General features: G+C 39.8%; 1 protein-coding gene across 1 annotated transcript in view; it reads left to right on the forward strand.

The window, feature by feature from the left end:
• Positions 1 to 19122, forward strand: part of LOC129336563 (teneurin-3-like) — a 185609-nt gene that overhangs the window by 142319 nt on the left and 24168 nt on the right. The window contains exon 2 of the mRNA XM_054989725.1: positions 8857 to 9160. Within this exon, the coding sequence (XP_054845700.1) occupies positions 8929 to 9160 (232 nt within the window). The 5' untranslated portion in view covers positions 8857 to 8928. The remainder of the gene's footprint in view (positions 1 to 8856; positions 9161 to 19122) is intronic.

Here is a 19122-nt window from a genome sequence, read left to right on the forward strand (position 1 = left end):
CCTTTTGAGGTAATTTTTGGCTGTGAAAAATAATCAGATTTATAAAGGTACATCCTTTTGCAGTTTATTTTCCATTGGTTTACTGTGATGAAAAAGGACTTTGATTTCTTGATGGGATGAAAAAAGGCTTTGGTTTTGAAGTTCATAGTATGACAAGGTGAAAATGTCATGCAATAATGAGAAAGCATTGTGGTAGTGAAAATATATTTTTAAAAGCCAACTGTTCAAGAAATTCAACAGTGAAAAGCTAGGAGCACCCTTTATTTTTTGACCTGCTTTGCTGACTGAAAATCTCAATGTTTCAACATTACATGCTTTTCAAAATTTAGCTGAAATGCACATTTTGTAGTCGACGTCCTGTTCTGTACTTTTCTAAATATGCAAAAACATTTATGAAGAAAAATGCAGAATTTTTAAAAAATACTCTCCTCTAGAAAAGCCTGATTTTCTCTGTGTTGAAAGTTTGCTTTTCTTCATGAGACAGCATTTAACTGGTTTAGCTTTCAAATGAAGAGCATACTGCTAAGTAATTCTGTGAGCTGGACCTTGTTTGCACAGACATGTGCATACCCCTTCTCATCTGTCACAAGCTGTGCTCAGGGCAACACATCTTCACCTCCTTAGCCTTGTGAACAGGACTCAGACCCAGGCTCAAACGGGAAAAACGGAATACCTGAGTGCTTAGATGTTTGGGATCAAAATGAAAAGTGACAGAGCTCCAGAGCAGATTGAAAAAAGGAAAAGGAACGCTGCGAGCAGTCAAAATAATCAGAGACAGTTCATTGCATAGAATCCAGGTTGAGAGCCAGTTTGGTGTAGTGGTTAAGAACACGGGACTCTAATCTGGAGAGCCGGGTTTGATTTCCCAATTCCTCCCCTTGAAGCCAGCTGGGTGACCTTGGGCTAGTCAGGGCTCTCTGGAGCTCTCTCAGCCCCACCCACCTCACAGGGTGTTTTGTTGTGGGGATAACAATGACATACTTTGTAAACCGCTCTGAATGGGCATTAAGTTGTCCTGAAGGGCGGTCAATAAATTGAATGTTGTTGTTGTTATTAGGCAAGTGTTCAGAACCATACTTCAATACATTTCAGCACAAAAATACCGTAGCCCAGCACTACCAATACCTGATTCTTTACCATCCTATTAGTTACCCCACAGAACAATGAGTACCTCAGAGAATAAGAGGAAGGGAGCAAGAAGTAGTGTAGAGATATGAGACAAAAAAAAGCAGGGTAAGTTTTACTTATCCTTTTCTATGTTAGGAAATCTTGGGAATAAAAGGAAGCGTAGGGAGCGATTCAGCAGGAATTCCAGGCAAATAAATAAATCCAGAGTGATGAATACATGGCAGGGTTGCCAGATCCGGGTGGGGAGCCTGGAAAGGGTGGGGTTTGGGAAAGGGAGGGGCCTCAGTGGGGTATAATGCTAGAGAATTCACCCTCAAAGCTGCCATTTTCTCCAGGAGAGCTGATCTCTGTGGCCTGGAGATCAGTTGTAATTGCGGGAGATCTCCAGCTACCACCTGGAGGCTGGCAACCCTAATACATGGTATGAGGCTTGGTCTGATAAGTGTGTCAGAATCCAGAGCACATACATAGGAGGCAAGCAAGTCCTTGTGCATGCACAAGTGCTTGTTGGCATAGGGAAGGAAGTTCGGTTCCTGGAATCAAACACAATGGAAATCAAAAGTTGACTTTAATCGGTTTAATAGAAGGTAGCAAAAGCATGGGACTCTTCTAAAGGCTGGCATACCTTAGCTCTTTTTGAGCATTGTCACAGGAGGCTCAGATTTGACATATAGAGTGGCTAGTTTCAGCCTCAAATGCCTTTCTCCAGCCCACCTCCATTCATGTTGACAGATTTCTATAAAAATTGGCAGACCATTCTGGGTCTGTCAGGGTTGATGCTAACCAAAATGGTAGGGATTGATGCCAACAAAATGGAAAGAATGACACTCAAGGAAAGACAGTAAGATTATCTAAATCCACCCCTTTAGACGATCCTAAGAACAATCTGCTTTGCTGATTGGCAGCTTCTTCCCAATTTGGAAACAAAAAGGCCTTCCTGTCCCACTCCCACGGATCATCTGTTTGGTAGGAGAAAGAAAGAAAAATATGGGATCAGAATAACAATACAATACATTAGCAGAAAAGCTTATTTTAAGGTTACATCTTTTCAGTTTCATTTTAGAAATGCTTGTTCTTGAAGGTTTTTAAGATAGTTACTAGTTTTATCATTTACCAATATTTTATTTATTTATTTATTTATTCATTTATTCATGTATTTATTTATAGTCCACTTTTCTCACTGAGACTCAAGGCACATTATACAGTATAAGTCAATGTGATCATTGACTGGGACATTCAGTAAAAATTCAATAGGGTAAGGATAACAGTCATTTGGAAATAAGCAAAAATCCGATACAAAGCTGAAAAAAATTCTGAAACAAATTTATATGACATAGATTGAGAAAACATTAACAACATGGAAAAGATACAATCAGAGCATACTTGCAGCAACAGGCAATACACAGTGGTATACTACATCTCTCTGAACCATTTACCAGTTTGGTGTAGCGATTAAGAGCGCGGGACTCTAATCTGGAGAGCTGGGTTTGATTCTCCACTCCCCCACCTGAAGCCAGCTGGGTGACCTTGGGCTGAATGATTTGAGAGTCACTGCAGTGGTTCTTTGGACCAAAGATCATCAATGAGAGCCAGTATGGTGTAGTGGTTAAGAGCATGGGACTCTAATCTGGAGAGCCGGGTTTGATTCCCCACTCCTCCACTTGAAGCCAGCTGGGTGACCTTGGATCAGTCAGTTCTTCCAGAGCTCTCTCAGCCCCACCCACCTCACAGGGTGATTATTGTTGTGGGGATAATAATGACATACTTTGTAAACCACTCTGAGTGGGCGATAAGTTGTCCTGAAGGGCGGTATATAAATTGAATGTTATTATTATTATTAAAGCACAGCCCTATTACCTGTGTATGAAGGCCCTCCTGAATAATTTGCTTTTTTATAGTTCATGAAAAGCCAGGAGATTGGTGGCTTTCCTCACTTCTTCAAACAGGCCATTTGTAAAGTGGTGGCCAGTGCAGATAATGTATCCTGTTGATTTTTCCTAACTGCAGAGTGACACCTGCAGAAGGCCCTATTCAGATAAGCAAAGCTGTGAGAGTTGCCAACCTCCAAGTAGTGGCTGGAGATCTCTCGGAATTACAAATGATCTCCAGACTATAGAGAGCAGTTTCTTTGGAGAAAATGGCTGCTTTGGAAGGTAGAGTCTATGGCATTATACACCACTGAGGTCCCTCCTGTCCCGAACCCCACCCATTCCAGGCTACACCCCCCCCCCCCAATCTCAAGGGATTTCCCAACCTGGAGCTGGCAACCCTAGAAGCTGCTATGGTGGAGCGTAGGGAGAGAGGCAGTTCCATAGATATGAGGGGCTTAGGCCATGAAGGGCTTTCTATGTGAGATTCAAAACCTTGAATTATGCTTGATAACTGATGGGAAGCCAATGGAGCGACTGCAGAATAGGAGTCATATGCATGCTCTGTATAGCTTCCAATAATAATTGATCTATGGCTTTCGCACCAACTGGAGACTCCAAGTTGACTTTCAGGGGGTACCTATGTACAGCGCATTACAGTAGTCAAGTTACCATGCTTTGGTATTACAGTAGTCAGTGTTACCATGTTGTGGATCCAGGTGGCCACAGACAATGTCCAGGTGAAATTTAGAAATTATCAGAGGCACTTGGTTGTCTGCACTTTACCAATAAATCACAACTGGCCTTCTAAAATGTTAAGAATAGTTAGCAAATGTCAGTAGTTTACATTTCAAATAACATACATTTTCTTTTGTAGTCACATATACAAAGAGCTCATTCTCTATTATCCACAAATACAAATGGAAGCAAAGAAGAAGACTACTTTTTCCTAACTCGAGCATACAAAAGCAGCATGGAAAGTAGAGTTGCCAACTCCAGATTGGGAAACTCAGAGAAATTTGGGAGTTGGTGGCTGCGGAGGGCAGAGTTTAGGGAAGGTAAGGAGCTCAGCAGGAATGTGACATCTTCCAAAGTAACTGCATCCTCCCGTGGAACTGTAGTCTGGAGATGACTTGTAATTCTGAGAGGCCTCATTTTTGAGACTGGTAACCCTAATGGAAAGAGAAAAGAAGCATCCTGTGCTCTTCTGTACCCAACCTTAGCAATAACTTATTCCTTGGTATGAATTGCTTGAGGAAGTGCTCTTTAAGAGTCTTTGTAATGTAGCAACAAAGAGAACTCAGTTGCTCCAGAGCTTCCTGCTGTATTCTGAGTTTCCATGTATAATAAAGTGAATCCTTTCTATCAGGAGGATGACTAGGAAAGAAAACCACCTTTGAACAAATAATCACTGGAGAGTTAAGACACCTATGAGGAAAAATTTATAAAATGTTATTGCAATATGACATTGAAACAGAACAAGTAAAAAACTGTATAATAAAATGGATGTAAAACTTTGGAGTCCGTGGGAAAATTTATGGATGAAAGAAATTAGGTCTACTAAATGACAAATATTAACAGAGAACTGCTACAAAATGATTTTTAGAAGGTATATTACCCCTAAAGTTATAGCAAAAACAAGGACTGTAATGAGAAGTGTTGGAAATGTTGGAATATTGATGCAACATTTTATCATATATGGTGGACATGCAAGGAAGCAAGAAAATATTGGCTAGAAATACATGAAGAAATGCAAAAGATATTTAAATTCAAGTTTCCGATGGATCTGAAAAATATGCTATTAAATATTTTACTGAGTGAAATTGCAGTGAACTGTTTATGTGGTGATGGTGGCAAGAGAAATATTCACAGAAAATGGAAAGCAGTGAAATGCACAGACTTGAAGAAATGGAACAATACATTAAAGGAGTATGCGACAATGGCAAAATTAACTTATTCATAATAGATTGACCTTAGAATTTTAAGATAAATGGAAAGCTTTTTTATTTATATAACTGAAAACTAAGAACAAAATTAAATTAATAAAGAGATTGATAGAATGAACGGGTTAGATAATACATGCTTATAATAAAAATATTATTAGTTGATAAAATTATATCTAAAACTAATAATATTATTAGTTTTAGATATGAAGACATGGTAAAGACAGAATAAGATATATTAAACAGAAGTGAAATATCAAAAGTGGGTTTAAATAAGTTCCCCTTAAATGTATGTATGTAGTTTTTATTTTAGGTTTATAGGATTATAGTGTATAATTTATGTTCATATGTTTGTATATTTGGTAATTGAATATATATCTATATCACACACACACACACACCCTCTCTCTCTCTCTCTCTCTCTCTCTCTCTCTCTCTCTCTCTCAAGTTAATCCCTTCTATCCAAGACTTTCAGTATCTCCTAGCTGACTGGTGAGATGGAAATAAGTTCAGAATTTAACAAAGGATTCCTTGCCATCGTATATAGTGTAAACAGATGGCAGTACTTCATTTATTATGCAGCACAAAAACTGTATATTCAATAAGATAAAATTCTCTAGGTTCCTCAAATTTCCTGTCTCAGGAAACAACATTTTGGGGGAACTGATGTTTCTTCGTGTATAGAAATGTTCCACATATATTATGCCAGAAGCACGCGTAGCTTCTCTTACATGTACTTGTTTATGATAAATTTATCATTATTGTCAAAGTATTCCAGTAATAAAATTCTCTTAAACAGCTTGTAACTTCTAACCTTCTTGTTCTTAACCAAGAGAGGCAATAGATAATCCGGAAAACTGCTTTTGAAGTGTCTTGAATTCATTGATTTCTATGAAAAGGGAATCAGTAGTCACTAACATTACCACATAGATTAAGAATGCAATCCTAAGAAGAGTTACTCCAGTCTAAGCCCATTGATTTCAGTGGGCTTAGACTGGAGTAACTCTTCATAGGATTGCACTGTAAATCATTGTGGTTTTTCAGCTATGCACATTAATATTATTTATTTTTAACTTGAAATATCATATAAAGAACTGTAAAAAAATGCTACAGACTAGAGGTGGGCATGGATTGGAAAATGGACCTAAATTTGACACAAACTGGCCTAGTTCAGTGTTTATGAACTGGAGGGTTGTGGGATGCCCGTTTTCCATGGACTCCCATGAATTTTGGGCTAGTCCATTGACCGTTGGGCGGGGACTTCCCTGCCTGTTAGCTGAAGCAAGGCGAGGGGTTTAAAGCACCTGCCTTGCAAGCAGCACAAAAAGGGTCCTTCCTGTGCTTCAGGTGGCCCACAGAGGGGAGTTAATACATAAATTAATACAGATCTGGACCCTTATTGATTGCATGGCTGTATAAGCGCAGGTGGCTTCGAGATTCACCAGACGACTGCCCAGGAGGAAGAAATACGAAACGGGTATCGGAAAAAGTTGCTTCGCAGCATCCCGTCGGCAATTATGCCCATTGGCTTTATTATTCCCTATATGGGATTGGACTGGTGACTACTCTAGATCTCTACCTGGCTGCGCTATCTTGCAAATTTATGTATTAACTCGTGAGCTTCAAAAGTTCTTGTATTTAGAAAGGCGTCGATACAGTTTATAAAATCTATAGTGTGTATTGTATTATAATGGTTGTATGAATTTCCTATTGTATTGTTATTTATTGCACTTGAGCACTTTGCACTTATGAACAATATAAATTGATTTTGTATATATTCCCCTCCCAGTTGTGTTTTTTGTGCTGGTTCCTGTTGAACTGGGAGGCTCCCTTAGGTCTTGTGCTACTTCAGTATATGACAGGATAACTGTATAGTCTGCATATAAGAGCATAGAGATGGGTCTGTTTGCAATGATTGGAGGATGGAAATCCGGATTAGATAGGGACTGTGTCATGGAGTTGATATAGAAATTGAACAATAAAGGAGCGAGTATGCAGCCTTGTTTCACACCCCTCTTAACTGGAACCCTATGAGATAAGTGTCCTTGTGGGTTGCATCTTACTGAAAGTTGGTTATCATCATAAAGGGCCCTTACAAGGGCCAGCAATCTGCAAACAGAGACAAACTTTCAAATACAATGGAGTTAACAGAAGAGCCTCCCTCTCAGGAGACAACTCCTCATAAGGAATGGCTCCCATTTGGGGCTGTGGAACTTGATGTACAATTCCAGTCACAAAAAGACTTCTTGATGAAGTTCATAGGGGACCATTATCCACTTACAGAGGAAACAGTAATAGCCATCTTCCAAGGGCTAAATAGTCTGACAGTCTAGCCACTGCACTACATTGGTGGTATAAAAATTAATGCCAATTTGGTGTAGCAGTTAAGGGCGGCAGGACTCTAATCTGGAGAACTGGGTTTAATTCCCCACTCCTCCGCCTGAAGCCAGCTGGGTGACCTTGGGTCAGTCACAGCTTCTCAGAGCTCTCTTAGCCCCACCCAACTCACAGGATATTGCGAGGATAATAATACCACACTTTGTAAACCGCTCTGAGTGGGCTTTAAGTTGTGCTGAAGGGTGGTATATAAATAGAATATTATCATTATTTAAAAATGACTTGCATCAAACAAATAGAGGCTTCAGACAAGCATTCTGATCCTTAAAGACTCAATTTTAAAGAAATGCATGCACTATCCAATCAGATATATTAAATATCCTATTGATAAAGCATCTAGAAATTCTTTCTGATTTTTTTTGTCACCAATGCAAATTGTTTGCTTCTATAATTCTTATCTAGGAGTGCTTTCTAGACCATTACTGACTTTATTGGATAAAGGTATCCACTTGTTCCTTGCTAGGTCAGACTATTTAGTCTAGCATTCCATTTCCCGTTACAACCAGCCAGATACTTCTGGGTGGTCATGGGTGTGAAGGATATGCCCATTCTTTGTTGTTTCTTGCCAAGATATGTAATGGGAGGCATACTGCCTTCTGACACAATGGTCTGAAGTCACTGGTTTATAAATGCTCTGTGATTTTGTATTTTTTAAGCTATCTAATCTAGGGCCATCACTAAATCTTCTGGTAGTAAATTCTGTAAATTACTTCCTTTTGTTATCTACTACCAGTTAGCTTCATTGGGTCATCCTATGGTCTACTGTTACAAGAAGAGAAGAAAAATCCCCCCCCCCTCTCCACAATGGTCATAAAATTGTGTTATGTGCAGACAGAAGTTTTTGTGCTAATTGACTGAATTGTTGGATGTCATACCAGTGCTGTTAGATGCAAGAAGCTTTCCCCCAAAACTGAAGCGGATACATTAACACCAGATAATGTGATTCTCTTAGGGTCAGTGCGTCCCTCTGATATTAAATGTTCACTTTGCAGCATTCTGTTAAATGTGTACGTCAGCAACAGAGAAGGAGTGAATTAAATAACTACAAAAATATATCGTATACTTTATAGCAGACAAAGAAAAAGTAGCCACCCACAACTGGAAATTTTAAAACATTTTCCTACTTTTTGAATAAGTAGGAAATATTTATACTTTATACTTATTATAAATCCTTATATAATAACCTTATAAGCAGAAAGTGGAGTCCACCAGGAACTGATTCTGTATGACTTTCCATCATGTGTGCTGGGGAGCATATTAGCTCTGCTTGGTAAATTGCAACTTTAGTAGTATGTTCTATCCTTCTGTTGTTTGCAGTGATTTCTCAACTAATCTACAGGTCATAATGCTGAATAAGTGCCCTATTTTGATCTCACTGAAAAATCTAGTTCAGTTGTTCAAAAGTCAGCTTTGTGTTTTTTGACTAAGGCTTTTTCTTTCTAGTAATTACATAGCTGCATATGAGCATACGTGGTGCTATATAAGTATATAAATACATAATACATATAATCCTCTTACAGGTGAACTTAAATCGAATGTAGAAGAGGCTTTCAAATAACCCTGGCCTGATGCGCATACAGAAGGAATGAAGTATGGATGTGAAAGAACGCAGACCTTATTGCTCCCTGACAAAGAGCAGAAGAGACAAGGAACGGCGTTACACAAATTCTTCAACAGAAAATGACGAGTGCAGAGTGCCTACGCAGAAGTCCTACAGCTCAAGTGAAACCTTGAAAGCTTTTGATCATGATTCTTCCAGATTGCTGTATGGAAACCGGGTAAAAGACTTGGTCCACAGGGAATCCGATGAGTATAGTAGGCAAGGTAGGCATAATGTTCTAATGCAGTCAACATAACTAGATACATTTTTCATGTGACCATGTGCCATTTATATTCTGGGAGGTCCATACCTTCATATCAGTCTTTTAAAAATGATTCAGGAATGTTATATTTTGCTTATCGTATTAATTGCTTCATTGGCCTCACACCACAGTGAGGGGTGGGTGGCTCTGAGCTTGTTTGTTTCTGTTTCAAAGAAGTTCCTGATTCAATGTCTATGGTCAGATGAGAATGCTTGCTTTGCTGTCTGTGTGTCAAGTTGATAGGCATACTTGGGAACATTCGCAAAGTGCTTATTTGGGCTATAATCAGATATAGTCATCTACATGCTTCTGAAACGTCAATCTTGGTCCTTCGCCAAACCACACAGGTGGTAAGACAACTGCAGAACTTGGCTTGGTTTCCCATATTGTTGTGGGGCTGTTGCAAGGAAACAAAGTTGCTGTACTTTTCTTCCACTTAAACTAGTAATTTGTAGTGCCCAGACAGGAATACAACCAGAATGAACAGACAAGCTCTGCACAACTGTTTCTCTCTCATGAAACTGTGTTCCCTTTGAAATTTGTCAAAATTTGATTATCTAGGTCTTTGGTTCAGGATAAACAAATGCATTTTAATTATGGTATATTAGCTCAGGTTTCTAAAGAACTGCTCATCTGTGAGTAATTAGCAAGTTTGACAACTTTTATAGTCTCCTTGGTAATTAGAGAGGTGGATAGCAACTAAAATAAGTATAAACAAATTCACATTTTTGTGGGCCAGTAACTTCTATGAACCACTTGAAAGGCTATCTTACTTGAATGTCCTTTAGCTGATTATCTAGCACAGTGGTACTCAGCCCATGGCTTGTGAACAGCTATATTCATGGTTTCCATCAAGCAAAAGTGCCACAAAACTCCTCTATGCCCTGTGTGCTACCACATCAACCACTAGTGTTGCCGGATCTCCTGTTAATGTGGAAGATTTTTTGCCAGCAACCTACTTTTCCTGCTACCTGCTGTAAGAGAGTTTTTAAACAAACCACTATTATTGCACACAACATAACATCACTTCCAGGGAAAACTGGAAGTGAAAACCGAAAACCACAGTTTCTGGTGATTCCTAGAGTGACATGACATCACTTCCAGGTATCACATTCTGCATGATGATGGCACTTCTGTATTCCCCAACCCCCATCTTCTGCAGGATGTCAGTCATCAGTTGGCAGCCCTACCAAACACACACATTCAATAATATAACTATTAATATATTGTCAAAGTACTGGTGTGTATGTAGAATGGTTTCTCCCCACCACTGCTGAACCTTAATTATCTGGAGCGAGGGGAGGGCTTCCCTTTCGGTCTTCCTGCTCTCTCCTGAGCATGAGGCAGCAAGTTGAATGAGAAAGTGAGATTTCCAAGGTACCCAGAGGATGGTCTGCTCACTATGGATAAAAGAGAGTAAAATCACCATAACCTCACTGTGGCCAGCTTGCTCTTTTCCTAGGTGGCTGTAGTGGTGGCTGTTTTACTCTTCTTTCTGGCCAGCTTGCTGCCTTGCCACCATCCACCTCCAGAGATTGCAAAGTGCAGAGGCTGCTCAGAAGGGCAGGGAGTCATTTGTTTCCATCTGTGACACAAAGCTTGCAGCTCAGGATGGTTAGCAACTTACTCTTACTCTAATCCCTCCAGCAGTGTTTGTTTCAAGGTAAAAACCATTTGACTACACAAGCCCTACTGGGCATTGGCCTTGCCCACTTGGAACACAGGGTGGGTGCCACATTGAGAAATGGTGCCTTAAGAGCCGCATGTGGCTCCACAGCCATTAAGGGAGTCTCACTTGTCAAGCTGTTCTGTATATAATCAATATTACTGCCTTTTGAATTACAGAGCAGCAGGAGCTCCTGTATATCGAATGAGTTTCACTATTAAAAGGCATGAGAATTCTGTTTTCTGTAAAACTTATGATTTATGCTACAAAATTTTGACTTTAAGGTGCAGCAAGACTCTTCTTTTGCTGCAGTAGACTAACAGTTACCCTACTGTGATAAAACAACGGATATCCATTATTTTGAACAGAGTCATGATTACTTAAAATAAAGAATCTTGCAGCCATAATGAAACTGCATTGTCGACGTTAGGCATGTTTGAGCGGTATTAACTTGTCATTTCTTAGGGTGCACTTAGATGAGAGACTTCTCTCTTCTTAATTCAGTGTTTAAGTTCTAAACTGGAACTGCAGAAAGTAGAGGCAGCTTTGTTTCTCGAAAAAGCAAGGAGATATTCCATCCTTGAATTAAGATTGCAATGCAGAGTATGTGGTCCATGCTGGTTCAGTAATGTTGTTGCTTGCAGTGTTGAAGGCAAAAGAGAGGTTGGTGACTAGTGTGAATTAAAGTCAGTATATAAATACAGATAAGAGAATACTACTGCTGAAAATGATATTGTTATTGACACTGTATCCTACAGCAGCCTCACTAACAAGAAGTGAATAAAAGGGGGTCATTGTGTATTGGAAACACACCTATGGGGTGTGCCCCCCCCAAAAGTAAATCTGCATTAGTAATACTATTTACTGAAACCCTTCCCAAAATCCAGAGTTCTTGAATACTGAATGGATTCTCTAATTTGGTTTGGTTATATAAGAAAAATTATGTAAAATTCAGCCATTGATTCCTATGGGAAAATCAATCGGAGGCTATCCAGTGGGCCGGAAGTGACATCTTTCAATCAAACCTACTCAGGAACCTACTCCTGACTGTCCTCTAAAGACCTCCCAAGTTTCAGGAATGTTGAACCCAGAGGGCCAATTCTGTGAGCCCCCCAAAAGGTGGGGGGAAATCAAAGCTGACTCCCACTGCAGAAACATACTGGGGCAAGGCTGCCACGGCCAAGGTGCACTCCCAAAGCAAATGGAGCTCATCCCAGAGAAAGCTCAACAGAACCAAACTGTAGTACAGGAATCCCTCCCCCCCTCAACCAAAATGAAGAAAGGGGACCAACATCAAACCAGAAAATCATATCCATTCCACCCAAACCAAATTGTAGCAAGGTACACTGTTGCAACTTAGCCCAGCAGAACCCATATCTGTGATAAAGTCAGGAACTGCGGTTTCTTTGCAGGGAAACTACCAAAGAAACAACCAAGCCTTGTTTAAAGTTCAGTAACACAGTTTAAAGGTAAAGTTCAGTAAACAAGGTTGCTATCAACCTTGTTTACTGAACTTTACCTAATTAATTTGGTTAAAAAAAACCAGAATACCTGATCTATTTTAATCTGAATATTGAACTGAACTGTGCTCTCCTAAACATACCTGCTGTCTTTAAGATTGCCATGCAAACTCAGATTTCCTGGTGTAAGGCTTAAATACTGAATGGTTTCAAAATTATAAAACACTGTTTGAGTACAAAGAATGTAAAAACCTGAAACTGTAACTTTCCAGTGTTTTCCAATAGTTTTAGAACACTGTTTTAGACACTGATTTAGGGTTCATATACCCAGAGTATTTTTGGACTCTTACTGTGGTTCAGCAGCATTGCATTAATTGCTTCAGAAGGTAACAGCAACTTGTAGGGCCAAGCTACAAGTGACGAATGACACTTGAACAGCAAGTGTATTTCTCCCTGTTCACTTGCCCTCCACTCAATCCACTTGCCGTTCAAGAGTCATTCGTCACTTGTAGCTTGGCCCGTAGATTATCACCATTTTGTAATCCAGAGGCAATTTGGTCAGAATGTCAAAGGGATCACAACTAGTTCCCCTGGTAATAGAACTTGGAGATTATCAGCATATAGTATAGCTCTTTGTTCAAAATAACAGAAATATTAGAAGTATTGACTTGAACAATTGCATAATTTTGTGATTTTTACTGAGAATTTAACAAGGATCCAGAGTCAGGCAGCTTTAAATTCCTCACAACTTTAGACTGTTCCTTTAATAGTGACTCTCAGTGTGTCACAACCTGCTTGTCTTTTTTAAAAAGAAAACTTTAAAGCCAGACTTTAGTGCAGTCTAGGATGCCACCATTGGAAAAAGCAAACAAATGTCCCTTTCCCTTATCTGAGGCTGCATTCAGTGGTCATTATTAATTGTGATTTGTTTAAACCACTTTATTAAACTATCTGCAATTAGTGCAGCAAACACTAATTAGCTCAGCAAACAAAAAGTATCCAAAGTCTACTTAGAAATCCCATTTTGTTTCTGTGAGAACTGACTGCAACGTGAGCAGTAAGATTTTTTTTGCCACCCTGACGTTTTGACTGTATACGCTGGGATAGTGCTACTGAGTAAGACAGGGTTAAAATGAGGATCCTGTATTTAGACCAGGGTTTCTACAAGCCAGAATGAATAAGCCAAGATATAACTCTGGTTAAGAATCCTGGTTTGTAGTCTTGCTATCAACCAATTAAGGATTCAGGCATCGTGTTAAATTGGAAATTAATCAGTAATTTGAGTTAGTGTAATGTCTGAATGCTTTAATCATGCCTAAATGTTTATTTGAAATCCTTGATTAAATGATTGTTTTATTTACAATGGGGTTTATTAGAGTAATGTAGCAGAATGTTTTTATTTTGCTACTTATTGTTCTCTTCATAAAAGTGCATTATTTCAGCAGTCTCTAGACAGCCAGTATATCAGGAATTGGGGCAGCTGAAGGACTGAAATGCCAATTCCTGGAATGTTTTTTATAGTGACATATGGTTTACTGGTTGGTCTTCTAAAAGCATTTGGTATGGCCTATTGGCTTCCCGTAATGCTTGCTGTTCTAGCAGCTGTGATTGCTACCTGTAGGTTTGATAAAATTCAGATTACCCTCAGCTTGTTATGCATTCTTGGATGGTGACTCATCATGAATTAAAGAGAATTTCTTCACATTGTCATGCATGGGTATTTATTTTGTCCAAGGTCATAGAACACATTTTAGCAAAAAATAAAAGTATAAATCACTCTAGCATTTAATATTAACCCCTATCTTATCTTCTGTTCAGAAAAATTGCATTTTGTGTATTATGTAAAATGTAGTGAATTGAATTACCAAGTTGCAGAGTCTTAGCAAGTAAATATGATAGATGATTTGTAAAATTAAAATATGTAAAAACAATTCTGTTATCTCATTGTTATTTACACACACATAATGAAATACAAAGTTAGTACCTGAAGTGCTACAGTACATTTGGCTGTAGGTCTAACAAAAGCCCTAATTAAATAATGGTATTTGGATTAGAGATGGGCACAAACAGAAAAAAAAATGAACATGATGTTCGTTGTTCGTTTCCATCCACGAACAGGGACGAACATTTACGAACATGACCTGTTCACGAATATGTTCATGGTTGGATGTTTGTAGGGGCCAGCAGGCTCTCCTCCAGCCATCATCCAAGTTTAGTCAAGATCCCTACTGCACTACTCCCAGAAACCTGACCTGAGCAGGCACCAGGAAAGGTACCAATAATAAATAATAGCTTGGCCCCAGAGCCTGACAGCAGCCCTGGAACCTGAAGGGGTAGATCCCTATCCCACTACACACAAAGAAAATTCAAGCTCCAATGCACTCTCCCTGTCTCTCTATCGAAATGCCAGCAGCAGCTGTCTCTCTCCCTCTCCACTGTCTGCAAAGACTGAAAGCCAGAGCTGGGAGCCCTCCTCCCCCCGGTCTTTGCTCTCTTTTAAAAAATTTGGAGCTCCACACTTGGGAGGAAGACCTGCCTATCAAGCTAAATTGGGCTTAGATTGGGGTTTCCAGGACAACAGCAAGAGTTCAGACAGCGTTCAGACAATCCCTGCCTACATTGCCAAGGGAATTGATTGCAGGTGCCAGATTGATGAACAGCAACAAACAAGGCTTGCAGCGACCACCAGTTAGTTTAGAATGGGGCCTCACAAACAGCTTGTTCTCGAATAGCAGATTGGGCTGTTCATGGCTTTTTTTTGTTCACATTGCTGTTTGTGCCCACCTCTAATTTGGATTACACTTGGTAGAAATCTGGGATTCTGGAACTATAATTTGATCTCCTAGTTTGGTTTCCATTCTTAGAACTTTTAAATTGTGTCAGAAATATATTTAAGTTGTAATAAAAATGATACACAATTATTTACACATCTATAAATACAAAGACTCTTCCTTTGGGTTTTTTTTCTGATTCAAGTATTTGGATTTTCATAAGATTTACTCTTAAGATTTAAGCAAGCATGCAGTGGCTGACACAAGATCTTGTGTGTCAGACTATCATCCTTTACCATTGCTGGATTAAACTTCCCTTGCTACAAATAATAATAATAATAATAATGGAATGTGAGGCTGTCATTTTATAGGACTGCAAAAGTTTAAAACATTAATCGGAACTTCAGTGTTTAATTAATGTGAATCCAAAGTTTATTACTATTTAAATATTAGCTACTCAACATGATTCATTTGTAGAGCAAAATTATTAATCTTATTCAGCTGCTATAAATGTCAGCTGTAGCATGAAAAGATTTAAATTGCCATGATTTTCTTTCTTTTAAACTTTAAATTGTCTGTATTTAAACACACCGGTTAAACATATCTGTCGTATTATTCTTATATATAAATTAAGCTTTGCACTTACATTCCCTCACTTACCAGACTAATGATTTACATCTTACAGCCTCTTAACCACTTATTTAAAGCAAGCCCCATAGATTTCATAGAACTGAATTCTGTGTTTAGATGTGAGCTTTAAGGATGGAAAGCTGAGAAACTGGCAGTCAACGGTAAGAGTATTGACAATAAATAGTTAAAGGTATAAATAAATAAATAGATAAATAATGAAAACCTTTTTCTCTTTGATTTAATTCTTAGTCCTCAAATAGCAGTCAATATACAAAGACCTTGTATTGTAACGATGTTCAGATTTAGAGTTAGCTTGTTGTCCTGAGCAAATTTTCTATTTGTGGCTCAGTCGCAGCAGTTTCTACTATTCATAATACCTTTAAAGCAGTCTTAATGGTTATAATGGAATGTATACAGAAGAGTAACTTCTAAAGTATACATGGCATTGAACATCTTAAATTTTGCTAGGCAGGCCTTTTGTGCAAACACTGTGACCTTTGAAGCACCTGAAGAAATACCATAGCCATGCCTCCTTAGCACAGTTTCACCCTTTTTAACCTTTTGACTTCCATGCACTTAGAATGGTATAATTCTGCTTAGGGTGGTGCAAAGGCTGTGATTTTAAAAGCCATTTAAACATAGGTAGTGTGCTACATAGTTTGTCCAGAGTGGCCTCTGCCTCAGCTTTCTACTGACAAACTGAATCTAGGCTTACAATTCCTGTGCCACTGATCAGCTGGCTGGCGGGGGGGGGGATGGCAGGATATGGGGCAGAAGGGACATCAGCAGCCTCAGGATGCACTGATGGCAATCCCTGTGCTCCCAGAACTGATGTCAGCTGGGGAATGCTGAAGATGCTCTGGTATTTAGGCAAACTCTATGACTAAACCATAGAGATATGCCCAAATAACAGTGTGCCCCTGACAACATGTTGATTGAACTTCCAGTTTCACAGATATTTTCAGCATGTCAGCAGTGACAAGCCCCCCTCCCCAGGTGACCCAGCAAGTCCCTTCACCCCCTGCTGGTTGCTAGGGGGACCTGGCAACCCTAATTGAATGTAAGTGACTTTTTAAATGCAATTCTTTCATATAAGACATCAGGGGAAGAGGATAAAAACAACTTTTATTCACTACCCAGGAAAGTAGAGATAAGAAGTTTCAATAAGGAGGCTTAAAAATAGGGAACACAAAGCTTTTGTGGGGCACATTAGGTTAAATATTTCAGATGTTAACTCTTGGGTGCACGAAACAGCCAAGATCATATTCTTGTAGTGAACATTGGCCTTCCCTCAAACTCAGGATTCTTGCATTGTAAATGAGAGATTCTTTCAGAAACTACAAACAATTAGACAGTTTCCCTCAAAAACTGGGTTCTGAGACAGCCACAGTTGCTTCCCAAAGGATTCACTATGCTAGCCTGTTTTCCCACAAGTCAGACATGTAAGAATCCTGAGACAAGTTCTCTCCCGACCCCCTTAACACTCTAAAGACTCAAATCCTTTCTCCACACATTCACTGGTTTAGCCTACTTTTGCAGAAGACAAACTCTGAGACAGGATCCTTTCAGGCTTTCTCTGAAGGTTCAGGCCCTATCTGAGCTAAGCTGATACTATAACAGGTTCCCCTCCCTCACTCCCCCCTGCCATCTGGCTTTGTCAGCCATCCAAGGACACTGATTGGTTGTTAGCTGTTGTGTGTGCACATACACCAAAAAGGCACCCAGGGGATTGGTAACTGACAGAAAAGGGCAGGTCCTCTGTCCGTCTGTCACATATAATAATCATTACCTGTTTTTCTACCAAGTATGCCTTAAAAGACATTAGAGCAAATGAGCAGTGTTAAGAAAAGCATAAATAAGAAAAGCTAGAACTTTCAAAAGAATTGTTATGTTTGTTAAAATTCTGTAGCTCATAAAATAACTCTTCAAAAATTGACTGATACTTATCACATTCAACTTGGAAGCCAATTAATTTCTGGGTGGTGGTGTTAAGGGGTTTATAAAAAGGAATACAATAGTTAGATTGCTTTTATCTTCAAGTGCTTTGTAAATTTAAAATAATTAATTTTCTACACTCCTGTGAGGTAGGCAAATATTACTAAAGGTGGTGGTGTTCATTAATATTTATTTTTGATACCTAGAAAGGAGTCTTGTATAGCCTTCTAGGGACCATAGTCTAGAAAATACCACTACAAATATTTTTCCGTCTCTATGTTCTCCCAGGCTAGTATTATGGCATGATGATCCTGGTTATTTAGGCTATAAAGCAGCACTTTTGCAGTAGCCAAGGATAGAAGAGAGCCAGTTTGGTATAGTGGTTAAGAGCGGCAGGACTCTAATCTGGAGGACCGGGTTTGATTCCCCACTCCTTCACTTGAAGCCAGCTGAGTGACCTTGGGTCAGTCACAGCTTCTAGGAGCTCTCTCAGCCCCACCCACCTCACAGGGTGATTGTTGTTGTGGGAATAACAATAACACACTTTTTATACCATTCTGAGTGGGCATTAAGTTGTCCTGAAGAGTGATGTAAATCAAATGTTATTATCATATTATGGCATGTCCTGTAGAATGGCAAGGTGAGTCAAGTAACAGAGTAGGAATCCCAGCAGCTGTCACGCTCAGGGCTGGCCACGACAGGCAGGTGGCTCACTGGTACTGCAGATGGTCCCAAGGTTAGTTGCCAGGAAGTCAGTAGCCAAGGAGCTGGCAATCAAGAGTCCAGCAGTCAGGCCAAGTGTCAGAGCCAATACATCAGTCAGAGAGAAGAGCAGGCCAATGTCAAAGCCCGTTCAATCAAGAAGCCAGGCAGGCGCTTCCAGGCACAGAACTCTGGTCACAGAGAGTGCAAGCTGAGTTGCTTCCACAGTTGGCTTCTTTGGCTTCTCTCTCTTATACTGTCCTAACAAGGAGCAGGTGTTGTCTCCTTGCTTGATAGCCCCAGCCGGTGCTGTTCCTGCAAACGAGCACTTTTTCTCCTCTCCAACAGAGCTGCCTTTGCTTTATTTTTCCTCTTCTCAGCTGGCCTAGGGAGCTCAGGTTTCTCTTTTGCTCTGGGGGAGTCTTTGTCTCCAACAGCCTCTGCAGAGGCTTCTGGCTGCTCCTGCTGAGTTTCCTCCGGAGCAGCAGCTGTCACAGCTGGCTCTGGCTCCAGAGTAGACCCTGCTGGCTCTTCCATGGCTGGCTCAGGCTCTAGAGTAGCCCCTGCTGGCTCTTCCTGCTCATCCTCTGAGGAGGACTCTGGGGCAAGAGGTAAGGAGGCCAGTCAAGGCTGAGGCTGACTCATGACAAGAAGAAGGTTTACCAAGAGAAGCAGAAGGAATTGGCAAGTCAAGGACTGTGAACGTTTACAGCAAAATACAGAAAGCACAGTGCTTTTGTAGGCAGCAGTCAAATAGTGG

Source organism: Eublepharis macularius, chromosome 10 (genome assembly GCF_028583425.1).
Source record: "Eublepharis macularius isolate TG4126 chromosome 10, MPM_Emac_v1.0, whole genome shotgun sequence".
NCBI lineage: Eukaryota > Metazoa > Chordata > Lepidosauria > Squamata > Eublepharidae > Eublepharis > Eublepharis macularius.